The 16,015-nt window shown below is 42.0% G+C and overlaps 1 protein-coding gene across 1 annotated transcript in view; it reads right to left on the minus strand.

Annotated features, from left to right (window-relative positions):
* Positions 1 to 1,558: 1,558 nt before the first annotated feature.
* Positions 1,559 to 16,015, minus strand: part of PRIMA1 (proline rich membrane anchor 1) — a 55,266-nt gene continuing 40,809 nt past the window's right edge. Inside the window, exon 4 of the mRNA XM_074908586.1 lies at positions 1,559 to 5,936. Coding sequence (XP_074764687.1) covers positions 5,837 to 5,936 — 100 coding nt within the window. The 3' untranslated portion in view covers positions 1,559 to 5,836. The remainder of the gene's footprint in view (positions 5,937 to 16,015) is intronic.

Raw genomic sequence — 16,015 nt, forward strand, 5'->3', positions numbered from 1 at the left:
CAGATGAAACCAGTGAAATGCACTTAATAATGATTGTATATTATCAAAATCACAGAATACACTGCAACTCTCTCATTACAAATCTCTTGCTCCTTCTCTAAATAATATTAAAAGCCAGTAATCTAATTTCTCTCTTGGTATCATAACGCTGGATCCCAGCGATGGGGCAGTGGAGGAAAAGCACAGCAGGCAACACTAGGCTCTTCAGCATGGCAAGTTGTTGTGTCGCATATTATTTAGCAATGTTTTCAGCTACGCTCAAGATATAACCCCAATTTTAGGTTTGGAGCTCTTCTGCTGTGCTTGAGTCTATAATCAGATTTGCACCCAGCAGCCCCATTGCTTGCTGAAGAGCACTGGTACTTGGGTCATTTTTTAACGTGCTCATGCACTGATTCCTGTGACCATCTCACCATGACTAAAGCATGACAAGAGCTCAGCCAAATGGCAGTAAATTCTAGGCTGATATTTTTATTGTTAGTAGGACTTGAGGGACATCACCTGAATTTCACCAGGGCTGTACCCTACCTTTTTCTGCTGACTGGTTTCCCAGTGATCTCTTCCCAGTCTTGGTAGTCTCTTTGTCAACGTGATGTCTTTCTTCCTCTGCTGCAGACTGGAGGTATAGATGTTGACCCAGCAGCTTTGATGCCTGAAGAGGAGGCCAGAGCCTTCCGGGGGCATTTTTTTTCCAGTGGTCACAGGAAGATTTTCATGTGGCAGTTTTCTTTTGCAAAACACGACTGGTATTTACATCTGCTGGATATCATAGTATATGGCATAACAGTTATTTTTGTAATTCATTAAACTGCCACCTGATCACTTTGCATTAATACTGATCTTTTAAGGGCTTCTTTAAACTTGGCTATGAAATCATTCCTAAGGGTCTAATGAAAACTGTTAAGGAATACTGTCTTGGGAATTAAAGGCAACCAAGATGCCTCCCCGTTTGAAATAAATTGTCCCACCCCCTGCCTGGTATTCAACTGACCTAACTCAGGCACCTAGTGGTCCCTGGGGAGTTACTTTAGGCTTCTTCTGTGGTTAGGGAAGGAAGAGCCCTGCTGTGAAGGAGGGTTCAGGTTGTGATGGCTCCTTGGCTTCACAGGACTTCACACTCGACTGTGCTCTTCACCCTCAACTGGTAAAAGCACAAAACTGTGAGGGGTGAATCCTGGCCGAAGGATCCTAAGTCAGCACTGATCTGCTGAAGGGCTGGTCCATAATTTACTGCAGAAATGTGTAATTCCTTTGTTTATGAAGCACCAGCAGTGCACCATTCTGGGACTAAAACCACAGGGTTAGGCGAGACAGAACCAGAACTCAGCTGGACACAGTCACAAGTAGCAGCCACAAGCTTCTCCAAAACCAGAACAGTGTTCAAGCAAGCAGGGTTAATTTGGGCAGTAAGAGAGGTGCCTAAAGCGGCACTGCAGCCATTCCTCCCTTCACCATTTCTCTTCAATGTGTAGACTGTTCTCAGCTACATAACCAACAGGACACAGGAAACTTTTTACAAGTACATTTTTATTTAAAATAAAAATTAATTATGGTGCCTTTTTTAAAATAGGGTACTGCACAATCTGTATATGCAACACAGTTTTTGGTACAGAACATACTTATTGAGCAATATCCTTAAATACTAAATATACATTAATGGCTTGTCTGAGAAACATGACAACATTAATTCTGATATTTTTTTCTCTTTAGTTATTTAACCACTGATACAGATTTCCTATAAACAATATTCATTTTCATCTGTACATGTGGTACACAGTCAAGAAGGCAGATCTTAGAATATTTACATTCATGCACTGATTTAAACACACTATTTTGCAGTTTAAAATAATATATTTTTGTTTGTACAGGTACAGGGAGTATGGTAAATACATATCTACCATAGGCCTTATTCTCCATTACTTAGCAGCATCTATGGTCATGACCTCGTTGGAGCAGGAGGCCCATGCTCGCTTCACATGCTGTGACCATATGGCATGCAAGACTGGACAATTAGGTCTCTGTATAGATATATATCAATATATTTATATCTTATACTTAGTAGGACTTTTCTCTTTCCTCCCATGTCTGTTTTGCAGCATCTATCCAAGGTAGAGATGCTTTCCCAGGCACACCGCTGTGTTGGGTCTGAGCCAGGAAGGGTAGCAGGGCTGGGGCTTCAGCTCCACACCTTCCTGGTGCTGCTGAGGACCAAGGAAAATCAACACTTTGCAGCTTAAAGTGCATTCCCTGCTTGCGTCTGCTAGTTGTGAACCTTGAGGAGGAATTTTGAGTTGATGCTCTCCCTCAGACTGAACACAGCATTTTTCTGAGTCTGTCTGGTGGTGGTCAGAGCAGAGCATTTAACTTCTGCATAGAAACTGGCCACTTTTGCATCTGCTGGGGATCTGGCTCTTTTGGAAACAGAGTTATGCAGAACCTTTCTATGTCTGATATTTTAGTGGCTAAAAACAAACTCGAGATGCTTCTAAAGGGGCATTTTAGATTGCCAGTTTACCAGATCCAGGGTCACTGCTTAGTGAAGCCCTTATCCATCAAGCCTATTTCTTTCCCTTTGTATTTAATTCTAGCACAATAATCACAGAAGCCGCTTTTATAAAAGCTTTGCAAGTAGTCTGTAGAGTGTTAAACACAACCTTAAACCACATCAGCAAACTTCAGAAATCATTCCTCAATGACACTGCCTTTCTAGCCTCTCTTTTCTGAAAACCTACATCTGCTTTCAGTACACTTTTCCAAACACTTTTCTGAAGATCACCTTAAATTTTGGTGCAATGTAGTCAACTGTACTTAGGCAGGAACCTAAAGGCAAATCTACCCCATGCAAAATTTCCCATCTCTCCCCACCATACGGCTGCACAAGTGCTGAGAGCAAAGGCTCTGGACAAGCAGAGGAGCAGCTCTCGGCCTGTCTGCTGTGGATCTTCTGTGGCCAATGGATTGTAAAAGCACACTGAAGAATGTTTGTCTAAGAAATATTATGGCAATGATGTGCTCAAATACATTTATTTAATATCAGCATGTTGAATATAACGATAATATATATCTGCCTATGCAAACAAAATACAACTGTATCTCTCAAAATACTGTCACAGAGCTGGTAAGTCTTGATTATACAGATGGGTAAACTGAGGCACAGAGAGGCAAAATTACTTGCTAGTAAACGGCAGATCAGTGGCAGAGTTGAAAATAGGTCCTAGTCCTCATGTGCTGCTCCTTGGAATGCCCTGCCTTCCTGCTCTCCATTAAGTTTTTAATGTTTATGTTCTCCTGAAAAGACATCATGAGGCCTGGGGTGGGTGTGCTTGTGGTTTATGTCATGCACCAGGCTTTTCTTTAGTGAGGACATTTTACCATTGATATCACTGAAAATCAGACAGTGTCCAGTGACCATCTCTTCAGACTTTTTCTTGCAAAATCAGACATATTTTGATGGACATAATGAACTACGAATCCCTTTTGTGATTTTGGCCTTACAGAACATGCCTTTAAAGCTGTATTAGGAAATAAATAAAATCAATAGCCTTTAGGAGGAAGTGCTAATCCTGAGCCTGTATCATGCTAAACTCATCTGCATTCATACTTTGTACTCTCAGCTAAACATGCAACCAGTCTCAAACTATGCCACATTTAGGCAGAAACAACTGGAGTAAAAAAAGAAAGGCAAACATAGGTAACTACATCAAAATAAATGTTATAGCTTAAAAAATACTCTAGAAATATGCTAGCAATATTTTTATTATAGTATTTAGGGGCTAAGTGCTTTAGGCAATCAACATTTGGGATACCAGACTCGAAGTGTAAATTCTGTCATTTTAATCCCACTTTGGATCTAAGAACATATCACTGTCTCTTGTGCAAGAACACAACGTGAATATGGCAGGGAATGATCGTACTCTTGGGCAAAGGGTTACTTATTCCCTTTCACTTTTGTAATTGCATTCATTTCTCAAGAAAGTCTAGCCTTTAAAAAATAATTTTATGTAGCTAAACTTCAACATAGTGATGACAGGCTAAAAAGCTAAATGAATAACTCTATAAATGCCTCAACAGCAGTATATAGCAGCATTTCATTTTATAATTTAGAAGATACTTATATTTACATACACCCTATTGTTCAATAGGTAATAGAAAACTAGAGATGGGCCTGAGCTGAAACTGCTGATTTGAACATCCCGGAGCTTTTTAGGCTAAGGTCTGCAGAACATCATTTTCCTCTACCATCAGGCCAAACTCTACATCCTGGCAACAGATCAAGCACAGACAGGAATACGTTCAAAATCAAGCTCTGATTTCTGCAGTTCAGGCACATCCTTATACAAAACTGAAAGCATTGGTGTGTTGCAGTACTTGAGGGGTGTGATGGCCGTGGTGTGGCCATGTCCTGGAGCGAGACTGGGTTGGTGCCTGGGAGTTACTCACAGATATGGAGAACAAGTGGTATCAAAGCTTGATATGTCCAGACAAGAAGCCAGGGTGGAAATTTGTCTTTCACTGCATCACTACTTTCAGCACAGAGGTAAATGGAGACATACACATGGAGGTGTGGCACAAAGAAAAGCTTTCAGGAGGTGGGGAAAGACCAGTGTCTCGACTAGTCTCATCACCTTTATCCTAAGCATTACTCACTAGGTCTAACCTGAGATGCTACATGAAATGAGTTTGGGTTGATTCAGCTTTGCTTTAAGTAGTCTGCAATCCATGTCATGGAAAGTACAACACTAAGCTATTACGCTGAATTTGGCACAATTGGCCGAGTTAACATGGGCACAACCAGCTTATCAGACCCTCAAAAGTGGTCCTCCAAACCAGACTTACAATGTCCTTGGTGGGTCAGTTCAGGAGACTCGACACTTTCTCATGAAACACCACTGATCAGTGAATGAAGAGGACTTCAAAGGGCTGCTAGTCCTTTCACCACGCTCCTGCCCAAATACTCACACCAAGGTGTAAACATCTTTCCTGTAGGGGTTTCCCTGGGGAATCAGCATGATGCAAACACAGAAAAACGTGTAGAATTTAATGAAAGAAGAACTTTTTTAAAGATAAAAAATAAAGCGTGATGCAAAAAAAAGAGGCTGATTATGAAGTAATAATGTTCAAAGCACCTCTTAATAACATCTCTCTTTCAATAGCAATGCTAATTGCTAAAATCTTACATTTTGATTTCTTTTGACTGAAAAGTCTTCAGCCATGGAAATTGCGTAGTCACCAGACCACAAATTAATTTCCTGGGATGTCACAAGTTCATGCAATTTTTGGTTGCTTGATGGCTTAACAGAAATCTTTGTTCCCTTTTTAATAATGAAATAACAGGAATGATAAGAATGAAGTATAAGCATACAAAACTGCACAGGCTGGAGAAGCACATAGGTGACACCTCCCACTCTGAACCTCAGACTCATTTATAATAAGCTGCTGCTACTCTGGCAGATCACCTTCTCCTCAAAAGATCCTATTTCAGCAGCTTTTTTGTGGACACTCAATTCAAACTGAAAAGTGGGGGGAAAGAGAGGAAGAAGAAGAAGCGTGAGGCATCGCAACATTGCTTTCATGAGATGAAGCATGCAATGCTTATGCCTTTGTGAGGCCTTTTCTCCAGGCAGCCCGGGTGGGCGAGTTTATCCTCTCTGGGAGAAGCAGCAAGCCTGAAGAGCAGCCTGCTTTTCTCTTCTGAATCACTGATGCGTGCACTATTTCTGAAATGAAGTCCTTGGCCGCAGAGCTCCTTTCGTTGCCTTATTTCACCCACCTTGCATACTCCGTGTGTGTGCTTTGAAAGTTTACCACCTCCTGTGACTCGGCGGGATTTCGGGGATTATACGACCGCATTGTTATCAACTGTTTTGTTGTTTTGGGAGGAGGTCATTGCATATTCAGCCCGACTGGTTCCGTTCTCTTCTTTTCTCATTGGTTTCCTTGGGTGATCCCAGGTTCGGTGATGTATAGGCAGGGTTGGGGGAAGAAGAAATGACAGAGATAAACATCAGCAGATCAATCAGTACAGATTGAAAGCAAGGACATAAAAGGTGCATAATAATACCGAACTTTTCCTGTCTATTTTTCCCTTTCTGAACACGGGCCAAACCAGCAGTTAAATTTTGTCAAGCCTCATGATCCACCTGGAAGGTGAGAAGTCTGGTCCTAAGGCCTCATGATGGGCTGATGGTGTCCCCATACTAGTCTGTGTACAGGTCCAGGTGGGCATGTTGCATGAGACAAAGGCTGCTGGAAGGAGAGACCTTCACCACCACCTTCATCCCTGGAACTGAGCCTGGGGCGCTGGGTCAGGCTCAGCCTTGGGGCAGTCCTGGGCCTTCCTCCTCAAAGTGCCACATCATTCAAAGTGGGATGATGACAAGTCGTGTCCACTGAGGACTCAACTCACTCACCAGTCATCATAAAACTACTGATTTCAGTCACTAGGAGAGGACTCATCCGACCAGTATAGATATGTACACGTGTGGTGACCACCCCAGACTACCTTCACAGTCAATGGAGAGAAACAGGGACTTTTAAACCACAGTTTAGAGCAGCTTAAAGTGCATACCCAAAATAAGTCAGATACTTTATGCCCCAGGCAATCTGTGTTTCTCTGCGTTGTCTGTAAAGGAGGGTTAGTTTGCTAGCCCAGACACAGATATCCATGTTCTAGGTGTCGGAGTTAGGGACTGAAACATGGTGCCTGCTGTGATCTACCAGCCCCCCAGCACTAACCACACTTTTGGTTTTGTTTGGTGGCCACTGATACCATTTAGTAACACAGTCCAGACCACCAATGCTTATTGTGAGACAATTCAGGAAATGTCCAGCAAGTGCAGAAAACTAACAAGCACCTGCACATCATGGAGCAAAATCATCTTATTTGGGATTTTAAAGTGACTCTGAAAAGGGAGATCTGAGCGTCAGTCCCATAACAGACAATGTTACATCATGGAGGTGTTTCCCCCACAACTTCTCTTCCCAAAACTGGCATGACCTTTATTTAAAGATGAAGCTTTAAACATAGTAGGAGGAAAAAGCTTTGTGCTTTCCACACAGATATTTCAGACATTAGTACCTTGAGTTTAAGTGCTTCTGAGGTCAAAAAGAGGACCAGGTAAATGTAATACAACAGTCAGTCTGTGCTATTGTTCTTGACATTGTTTAACAAAACAAACAACAATTAATAAATAATGGCTAATGACATTTAATTTCAGCAAAGAATTAATGAAAGACTTATGGAGAATGATTGCAGGAAGATAAATTTGTTTTGCCTGTAATCTCAAATAAAATACTTCTGACTGTGGTATCTTAACACCTGTCTTCAGCTGTTAAGAGTTAATACCTGTTAATATTAGCTATGAATCCAGCTGTTAGAGAATGGAAATGGAAGGGAAGGGGAGACTAAAAGTTGTTGAGACTAAAGGTTTGTTGAACTGTTTTCCAGACATTAACATGCTGTGCCTGTCTGTATGTGACACAAGGCCTTGTGGCTCTGTCTTTAGTGACATTGTTAAGCACCTGTCCATCCAGCCACATCCCTGACAAAAGGAATGGAGAATCTGATGGCAATACATTTCTACTGGGCAGGCAAAATGGTGTGGCTGCCTAAACTTCTCCGCTCCTTTCAAAACTTCCTCTTCCCCCTGCCCCCACATTCCAACCCTGACAATCAGCATTATGAATGGTCAAAAAATGAAGGCATTTGGCCACTTTTTGCTATCTGTTTGTCTCCTGTTCACCCGTTTTTCTTTATTTTGGTCTCCTATGTGTTTCTGCACCTCTCCAGTGCCATTTTATTTACCTGTCTAGACTTTCTCTTCTTTCTTCATGTTAAAAAATGTCTTCCTCTCATTTAACCTACATTTTTCTTTTTTCTAGAAGTGATTTCAAGACTGATTTCTTCAGTCCTCCTGAAACTCTCTTCCCTTTCCTCCCCCTTTGCTTCAGTTTCTCTTCCCTGAGAGCTGCCATGTGCTCTTTTCCCTCCTTAGGGTGGTCTCCCAGTGCAGACCTGGGGTGTTCAGAGACTCTGTCCTGACGGCAAGACCTCTCTGCAGACACTGCTGGAGAGGTTGCCAGTGATATTACACCACTGTAACACCACTAGCATGCATTAGAAGCATATTTTTTCAGAGGCTGAAAATAGTGGAATGAAGATTATATCAAGGTTCTGCTTCTGCTTTACTAACTGCTCAAGGTTAGCACTAGCAAAACAGAGCAACTACTTTCTTGAGTCTCAGTGAAATGGTTATTTGAGTAATTTATTTATTTATTTATTTATTTATTTTTGCCAGACACTAAAGTTCAGGCTTGGAGACCGGTCTGTTTAACTCCTTCACTCAGTTTGTTTCAGGCATGTCAAGCATGGACTTGGGGTCAAACTTCCCTCAGTTACACCATTTAAATCACTGGCTTGGTATAAAATTGACCTATGCATTTTTATTTGCAAGGTCATTTTGGCCTGTTGCGGTTTTTCAACTGTCCTTTTGCATTAGGGCACTAGCTCTTTTTGTGCCACTAGCTCTGTATGTCATTAGCCCTTTTTTACCTTAAATTTAATTGACTGCTGAGATCAAAGCATGCAAGTTTTCCTCTTACACACCAAAGGAAACCCTTTTATCCTATTTTCTGCCTGATAAGCTAGATTATGCATGATCTTCCTACGTGTAATACTCCAAGCCCCTTTTCACATGAAGCACTACGGCCATTATTTATGCATTTCCATTCCAGGGTTGCTCTTCACTGGTAAAAGGGTTGTTTCAAATTAGTGAGGGAATGAGTAGGGAACTATTCATATCTGTGACATACTCACTTGGTGTCAGGCGAAACGGGCTGTTCACTAACAAGTGGTTGCATTGCTTTACAGTATGATTTGCTAGACATTGTGTTTTGATGTTTAGCAAACGAATTGGTGTGCTCTTCATGCCAAACATCTGCAAATGAAAGGGACATGCAACTCTGCACAGCTTAGTACACGCCTGAAATGATGCGTCAGAGTCCATAATGACCTCTCCACCATGCATGCATTAATTTGCATGAGTCCTAAAATCAAGAAAGCATCAAACAGCCATTTAATAGTGTATTTCACACATCAAGTTTAAACTTCAGATGAGGTTCTGATCACATTATAAATCTTATTTATGAAAGAATTTAATCTTGACTTGTCATGTTGGCTTGTATCGGGTCTCTGCATAGTCCTGTGTAAAGGTCACTGTAACGATGCACATTCAAACGTAATTTGTATGTTCTGTCTTTAGAAAATTTCCTAGAGGAAACACCATTTTTGGCCCTTTATTATGTCTAGTCACAAAACTCAGTTGGTATGTTTTAACAAAACCTTCCCTGCCAGCTTTGGCTATTGGTGTAAATTTGGCATAGACCTACTGTCTCTAAGGCAGTTGTGTGGCAGACTACTAGGGGAAGGTTTCACCTCATGTCTCACTTGTACACACTTAAGAAAAATACTACATGTTACTTTTCAGACAAATTCAAGCAAAATCTGGGCAGACTATTAATTTAATCAGGACTTTATTATGCCTTGTTACTTATAAGCTTATTGAAGCTTTGAGGAGAATATGATCGCCTAGAAATGGGAATGGAAGTTTTGTCCAGAAGAGTAAATTGCAACAGAGTTTAAAAGACACAACGCAATCCACACACTCATAGTTTTCAAGATGCTTTGTACTTGAAAGAGATGAGAGTTAAGAATAAAACCTGATTTCATAAGACAAGCCTGAGCATTGCAAACCTGTTTCCTACTGCCTACCTCCATAGCAATGTCTCTGCTGACTGACAGTACACCATGGCCAGCATCTGGGAAGGCTGGGCCCTGGGGAAACCCAGCCAAGCTAGGAGGGGGTGACCTTGGCCTGGCAGCAGAGAAATGAAGGGATCTTAAATTCACCTCCTTCTGGGGCTCCCATACCTGATTCAGCACTGCCAGAAGATGCCTACCTCCACTTAGGATTTGCTGCTCTGGATTATCCTCCGAGGGAAATACCTATCCTGTTTCTTACAAAATGGCAATAGAGTGTCATTCTTCTTTTATAATGCAGTTAGAGGAGGAAAGACCACTTTGCCCTCCCTGCTGTGAATTGCAAGAGGAGATGCCCAGTGCTCAGAAGACCACAGTGCAACTCCACTCTCCTGAGCAGCAGTACAAAACTGTAACCCATACTTAAAAGGCACCAGCAAAAATATGTATTAAAAAAAATTGCACTGTATGGGTATCAGTATCAAATGACAGAATTTTACCAACAGTGAGAGCTGTGAAGCATTTCTGTCCTGCCTTTGCACAGATGTACCTGTGCCAACGTACAACATATCTGTGCCAAAAATCCTGTCACATTTTCCTTTCCTCTCATGAAGGTGCTTTTAGTAACATGTAAAGAACTTGCCTTTCTTATCAAAGCAGCTTTACCTGGAGGTGGCTCCTACCATGAACAAAGCTGCTACTAAGCTCTGTGGGCAGCTCTGCTTTTGCCTGTCACAGCACAGGGCTGTGCTATGGGCAAAGATAAGCAGCCAGTGAGCTGCTCCACTGGCAGCACCACGGTGGCTTGCCTGCCCCTCCTGCATCAGCAGTGGCTTTTGCTGGGTTGTATGTGTGCCTGCCGACCCCCGGGGCAAAGTGGCAGAAGGGAAGAGGCAAATCAGAGCTGAAGATGTATCGCTTATACATGCAATGACTTCAAAGCTCTTCTCCGTACCGATTAATATTTCATTAGCCATCAACACATAATTAATGATTTTCAATAAAAGTGAGTCTCATACGATACACCCATTTGCTTCATAGGATTGATCTATCCTGATGTGCCCCCCAGTGCACAGCAGAAATATCCAAGCTACCTACACACCAGGAGAGATCCAACCACAGCAGCATCTTTCTGGGTTACAAAAGTTGTCCAAGAAACAGCGTAAATATCTCATAAGCGTATTTTCACTCAGCTTTATCTCCTGGGCTAGGATGCTAGCTGTACCTGTGGCAACTACATTTAGAACTCTTGGCTAGACAAGATGATGTGTGGGCTACAGTCACACTTCAAAAATATCCTTATTTAGCAGATACGGGATAGGAATGGAAGAATAAATTTTGTAATGTTATTCAATTACTAGATCATCTCTCCAAATAACGTGAATGCTTATAAGAACATAAAGAACATGAATGGAGGCTGTTTCTATCTCAGCACTGGGGCATTCATCAAACAGCTGTTTGATTCATGCTGGCCATCAGCCATCAGAGTGAATCAGCTCCCATGATAGCAACTGGTCAGAGAAGCAAACTTTCCTTCTAAGACTGGTTTGTGAACAGGACCCCTGATAGAGGGGCTCGGTGCACTGACAGCAGTTGCTTTCTGGGACACAGCCACCAAATCTGTGTGCAGCTGCCCACAGTGAGCCTTGCCTAATGACTAGGCAATGACTAGGCCAGCCTGGTGCTATGGCCCACACATATGGGGCTCATGTTAGAGAAGGACTCTTCTCTGGAGAGAGTTCTCGGAGTCATGGAGAGAGAGTCACATTCTGACTTTTCCCTCTGACTATCTCAGAGGCACCGGAAAAGTTCATTCTGGATATTTTTTATTTGACAGTGTAAAGACAGAAATCAAAGAAGAAATCGTAATGATGAAAATTCTTTGAAACCTTTGTTTTCCTCTATTAAATTAGTTAACAGCCATATGTAGACCATCTATCTGTCCAGAAAACAAGCAGCATACTATTCATTACTCGTAGGAAGAGGTTACTGGCTCAACTACCTCCCACGTACAAAGCAAATGTTTTACAGTTATGAAAAAAAGCAGCTCCATCTGGACAACTTTCAGCAACGTGCTCACTACTGCTCAATGTTTGTTGAGGACCAATGTGCAATACTCTCAGTCTCTCAAGGCTTTAATATATATATTCCCTGTATTTTCATCTCCAGTCTGTTAAGTTAGATTGTCCAGCATTTAAAAGACAAACAAACTGTCTTTACCCAGGGTTTATTACTTATTATCCCAGTATGTGATGTTTTTGACTTACTCTTCCAAACTAGAAAGTTTTACAGGTAACCTGGATGATATTTCTTGCACCTTTTGGAAGGACTATGTATATTGGGTTACTTTTAGTTTTGGACATTTGATGGAGGTCTCCTTCCTCAAGTTGCATTGCCCCTTGGGTCCTTACGAAAAAAAGAGATGTCATCTATGAATCAGAAAAAGCTGTTCATTCCCTTGAGACCTTTGAGAACTTCAGTCTTAGTAGTGGTCAGCTGATAAGTAAGATTTACAAGAGAAAGTAAGCACACAATTTTCAACATCTTCATAAGTTTTCTGTCAGTCTCTCCTGTGGAGATCTGTACAAGTGCACAGACCATTATGCAAAAGAGCAAAGTCCCTTTCACAGCACTGCAAGTCACATGGCAGCAACAGGCTTTGATCTAACCCCAAGATACCATCTCCTAAGAAGAGTTCCTTCTTTTCTGACTGTTCACATGAGTATTTTCAATCTTGCAATTTACAGTTAATTCAGGTCTCCCTCACAGTAATTTTTCGCTGACCAGTTTCTGGAGTACATTTAAACAAACCCTGCAGGGATGTGGGCGATTTCTGTTTTGGGGCGATTCATGCTCCCCTGTGACAGTCAAATCGCCCTTGCTGTGCACGGATTGAAGATCTAGCCTTTGCTGAGTGCTCCTCTCAGGGAAAAAAAAAAAAATCCATACAGAGCCACTCTGCAGCCATTTATCAGCACTTAGAGGTTCCCTGAGCTGGTGCACTTGGGCTGCAAAATATAGCAAGCAGATCTCTTTCTGCAGAAGTGCATCTATCCCAGCCTGCTGAAGTCACTCTGGGTATATCTGAAGGGAGGATTTGGTCTGTTCAGATTGCAAGTAATTGCACTAGATTGCTGAGCCACACATGAAATTTAAGAAGTGGAGTTTAGTCTTCATTTATTTTCAGCTGTGCAGAGTCAGAGTAATTCCACAGACTGTTGGACTTGAGGAGGGTTTGTTCTGATGTTACAGAGGAAGAGAAGATCTGTCCCTGGGAGACTAAGGTGATGCAATCCCATTTCGTACTAGGTCTTCAATTAAGCTAACTTCAGAATTATGCTCCTAGACCAAACCTATCTTAAGGAAGAGAAGCACTTTATTAGTAGGATATTGGACTATTAACTGACATAATTTATAAAAATACTTTCAGTGACCCCTCACGTTACAACCCGATCTTTGCATTCCCTATAATGATATTTAAAAGGTTTTATTGACTGGAGGGATATTACAGCTGATGTTATCCATCAGGTGTTCTCAGTGTGGAATACATTGTCGGTATGTTTTGATGGCAAAAGGAAAAAAATGAATGGGCCTAATGTAAAAAGATGAGCTCATGTTTCCAGCCTTCCAGCCTGGCAAAGAGCCACTAAATGAAAAAAAAAAAAAAAAGAAAAAAGAGACAGCCATGAAATGCACGGAATGAAGGCACCCTGCTTTGAACAAAGCCAAAACATATCTGGAGGATGGCCTTGGCCATGGCTGTGGCCATGGCTGGCAGTGTGCTACACAGTGGCAGTGCCCTTTGGAGATAAGCTGGGCACACACACGCCTGCTCCTCAAGGGCCTGGTCTGCAGCAGAACAGTGTAGGCAGCTAAGGTACGTTCATGGAGCTCAGTTCATGGTGCAGCATGCTCTGCCAAGCAAGGCAGAAACAGCCTGGGATTCTAAATACACCTGTAGCACCCAGATAACCAGAATTACATATCACTCTATCGCACTAGGCATGACCTGCCCCAACAAGTATATAATTTACAGAGTAGCCAGCTCAAATTTCTGTCCTGATTTCTTATAGAAGACAACAAACAAGCTTGAACAATCTAGTTGAATGAAAAGAAAGAGGGGATGGGACTGGTGTCAGGGAACACGAGAAATGGAAAAGGGCACTTGAAAAGAAGAAATGGGAAGAAGCCATGGGCAAATTCAGGCTGAAGATGAAAAAAAGGTTCTTTTATTCTCAGAAGAATAATGGTTTGAACTGGGACTGCTGGAAGAAGAACAGGGAAGAGTGGGAAAACTACACAGCTTCAAGAAGGAGACTGATATGTTTATGAAAAGGATCAAATACCACAGTGCCCACAATATTGAGGACTGACAGGTCTTGTTCTAGTCCCATGTTATTAAGGCTGCCACCCTGATGTCTCAAAGAAGGAATACTGACTGCTTCAGGGAACTGAAACAACCAATGTAACAGGAGAAATCATTTCACTGAACTTCAGGTGCAGTTTCAGGTTCTCTGAGGTTGATTTTCAGTGATCAAGGCAACACTTATGGTCAGAGCTGGACACAGGGTGAGTTGCTCTACTGTGGCACCTGGGTCTGGGTGATAGCTGGGAATAGGTAACAGCTAATAATGAAGGCAATAAGCTCTCCTACTTTATTTTTTCCCCATTTCATGCAGATCAGAGGGAGGAAAAGAGTAGCATTTCCCAAGGCACTCCTGTGAATATCTTTCAGATTAAAGCAGACTGAATGCATTACTGCAGTAGTGGCACTATGCTACTGTCTCACTAAAATCAAAGTCACGGAGCTTGTGTAATGCTGGACAAAAATTTAAGGCTGCCCCCAAACTGGACTGTGCACACTCTCTGGGCTTTTGTGCCCGCAAGTTTAACATACGTGCCGGTTTGATACTTAATTTCTGCACACATCTGTGAGAGCTCTCTGTGACCCACCCAAAACTGAGATATGCATGTTCTCACAGGTGCTGGCATGAAGCCCAAACTGAGGTCTTTCTCTTAGTCCTTCAGAATTCTCCAGTTCTTCTCGAACAGACAGAAAAACACCTATCACTATTCAATGCTTTCTATCTTCAGAGTGCTTAACAAACATTAATTAGGCAGTCTGGAGAAATACACTTTTCAAGTGCCCAGCTGTACCAACCCTGATCAATACCTTGATTCTTTTATATAGAACCTAAATGCATATAAACATATACATTGAACAAGACATGACAACTACCTAACTGCTTCTGCTCAGCTACAGTGAGGCCAGTAAAAGACATTTATGAACTATTATTTAGCTGGGCTCGCAGTTAGAAGTTGTCCTCTTGGAGGAGAAAGTGAAGGAGGAAAAAGGTGCAGGAATCCCCAACCATGTCTGCAAACTGGCTGGCTGCTGGTGCCCTATGGTCTGGGTGGACATTAGTCCTGGAAAAACGTGGGGTTGGAATAATAAGGGGCAGAGAGAGATGAATAAGGGCTGCTCTTCACTGCTCTCTTCCTGTCTCTGAAGGACAGTATGTCTCTCAGCAGCCAAGTGCCATTTTAGGCAATGGACTTTTCCATTCCCAAGACAAAGTTTATCTTCTGTGCTACTTTGTGCCCAGATTTTTTGCTGAATGTAGATAACTACCTCCCTATTTGATCCCTTGCAAACATAAGCAACAGCTTTAACAACAGACTTGATCCATACAAAAGAACAAGGCTATTGCTATTTCACAGAATAATTTATTAGACTTTCACAACATTATTTAAATAGTAATGATTAATTTCTGTGAAGATGAACCAAAATTCTCTGCAGATTTTCTGTTATAGAAATGTCTTTAATAGAAGAGTGTCTGCAACACAAATGCAAGGAGCTGAGAAGAAAATTAAAACTTGTAAAATGAACTGACCTTCAACTATCTACATCACTTTGCATTTGAGGCAATCTGACTCTGCCACCAACTGGAATAAGACCACTGATTTCCAAGAAGCTGCTTCTCACTTTCTCCACTCACAAGAATCTGAAGAGCCAGACCCTGCTCTTTGCAGGATAAATGCAAACCCACTATAAGTGGACTGCACAGGGTGGTCCCAGCCTTTCGGTGCTCTAGGTGTGCAACAGGGCAAGTCCATACAGAGGCAGAGCAACCATCAAGTCCTGCACACCTTGATGTCTCCACCAAGATTTGGTTTTGCACAGTTTGGGAGCTAAGTGGCTTTAGACAGTTGTAACTGGAGACAACTTCTGAGGCAGGGTTTGAGTTCAGCCAGTCT

The sequence above is a fragment of the Athene noctua genome, chromosome 6, assembly GCF_965140245.1.
Source record: "Athene noctua chromosome 6, bAthNoc1.hap1.1, whole genome shotgun sequence".
Taxonomy (NCBI): domain Eukaryota; kingdom Metazoa; phylum Chordata; class Aves; order Strigiformes; family Strigidae; genus Athene; species Athene noctua.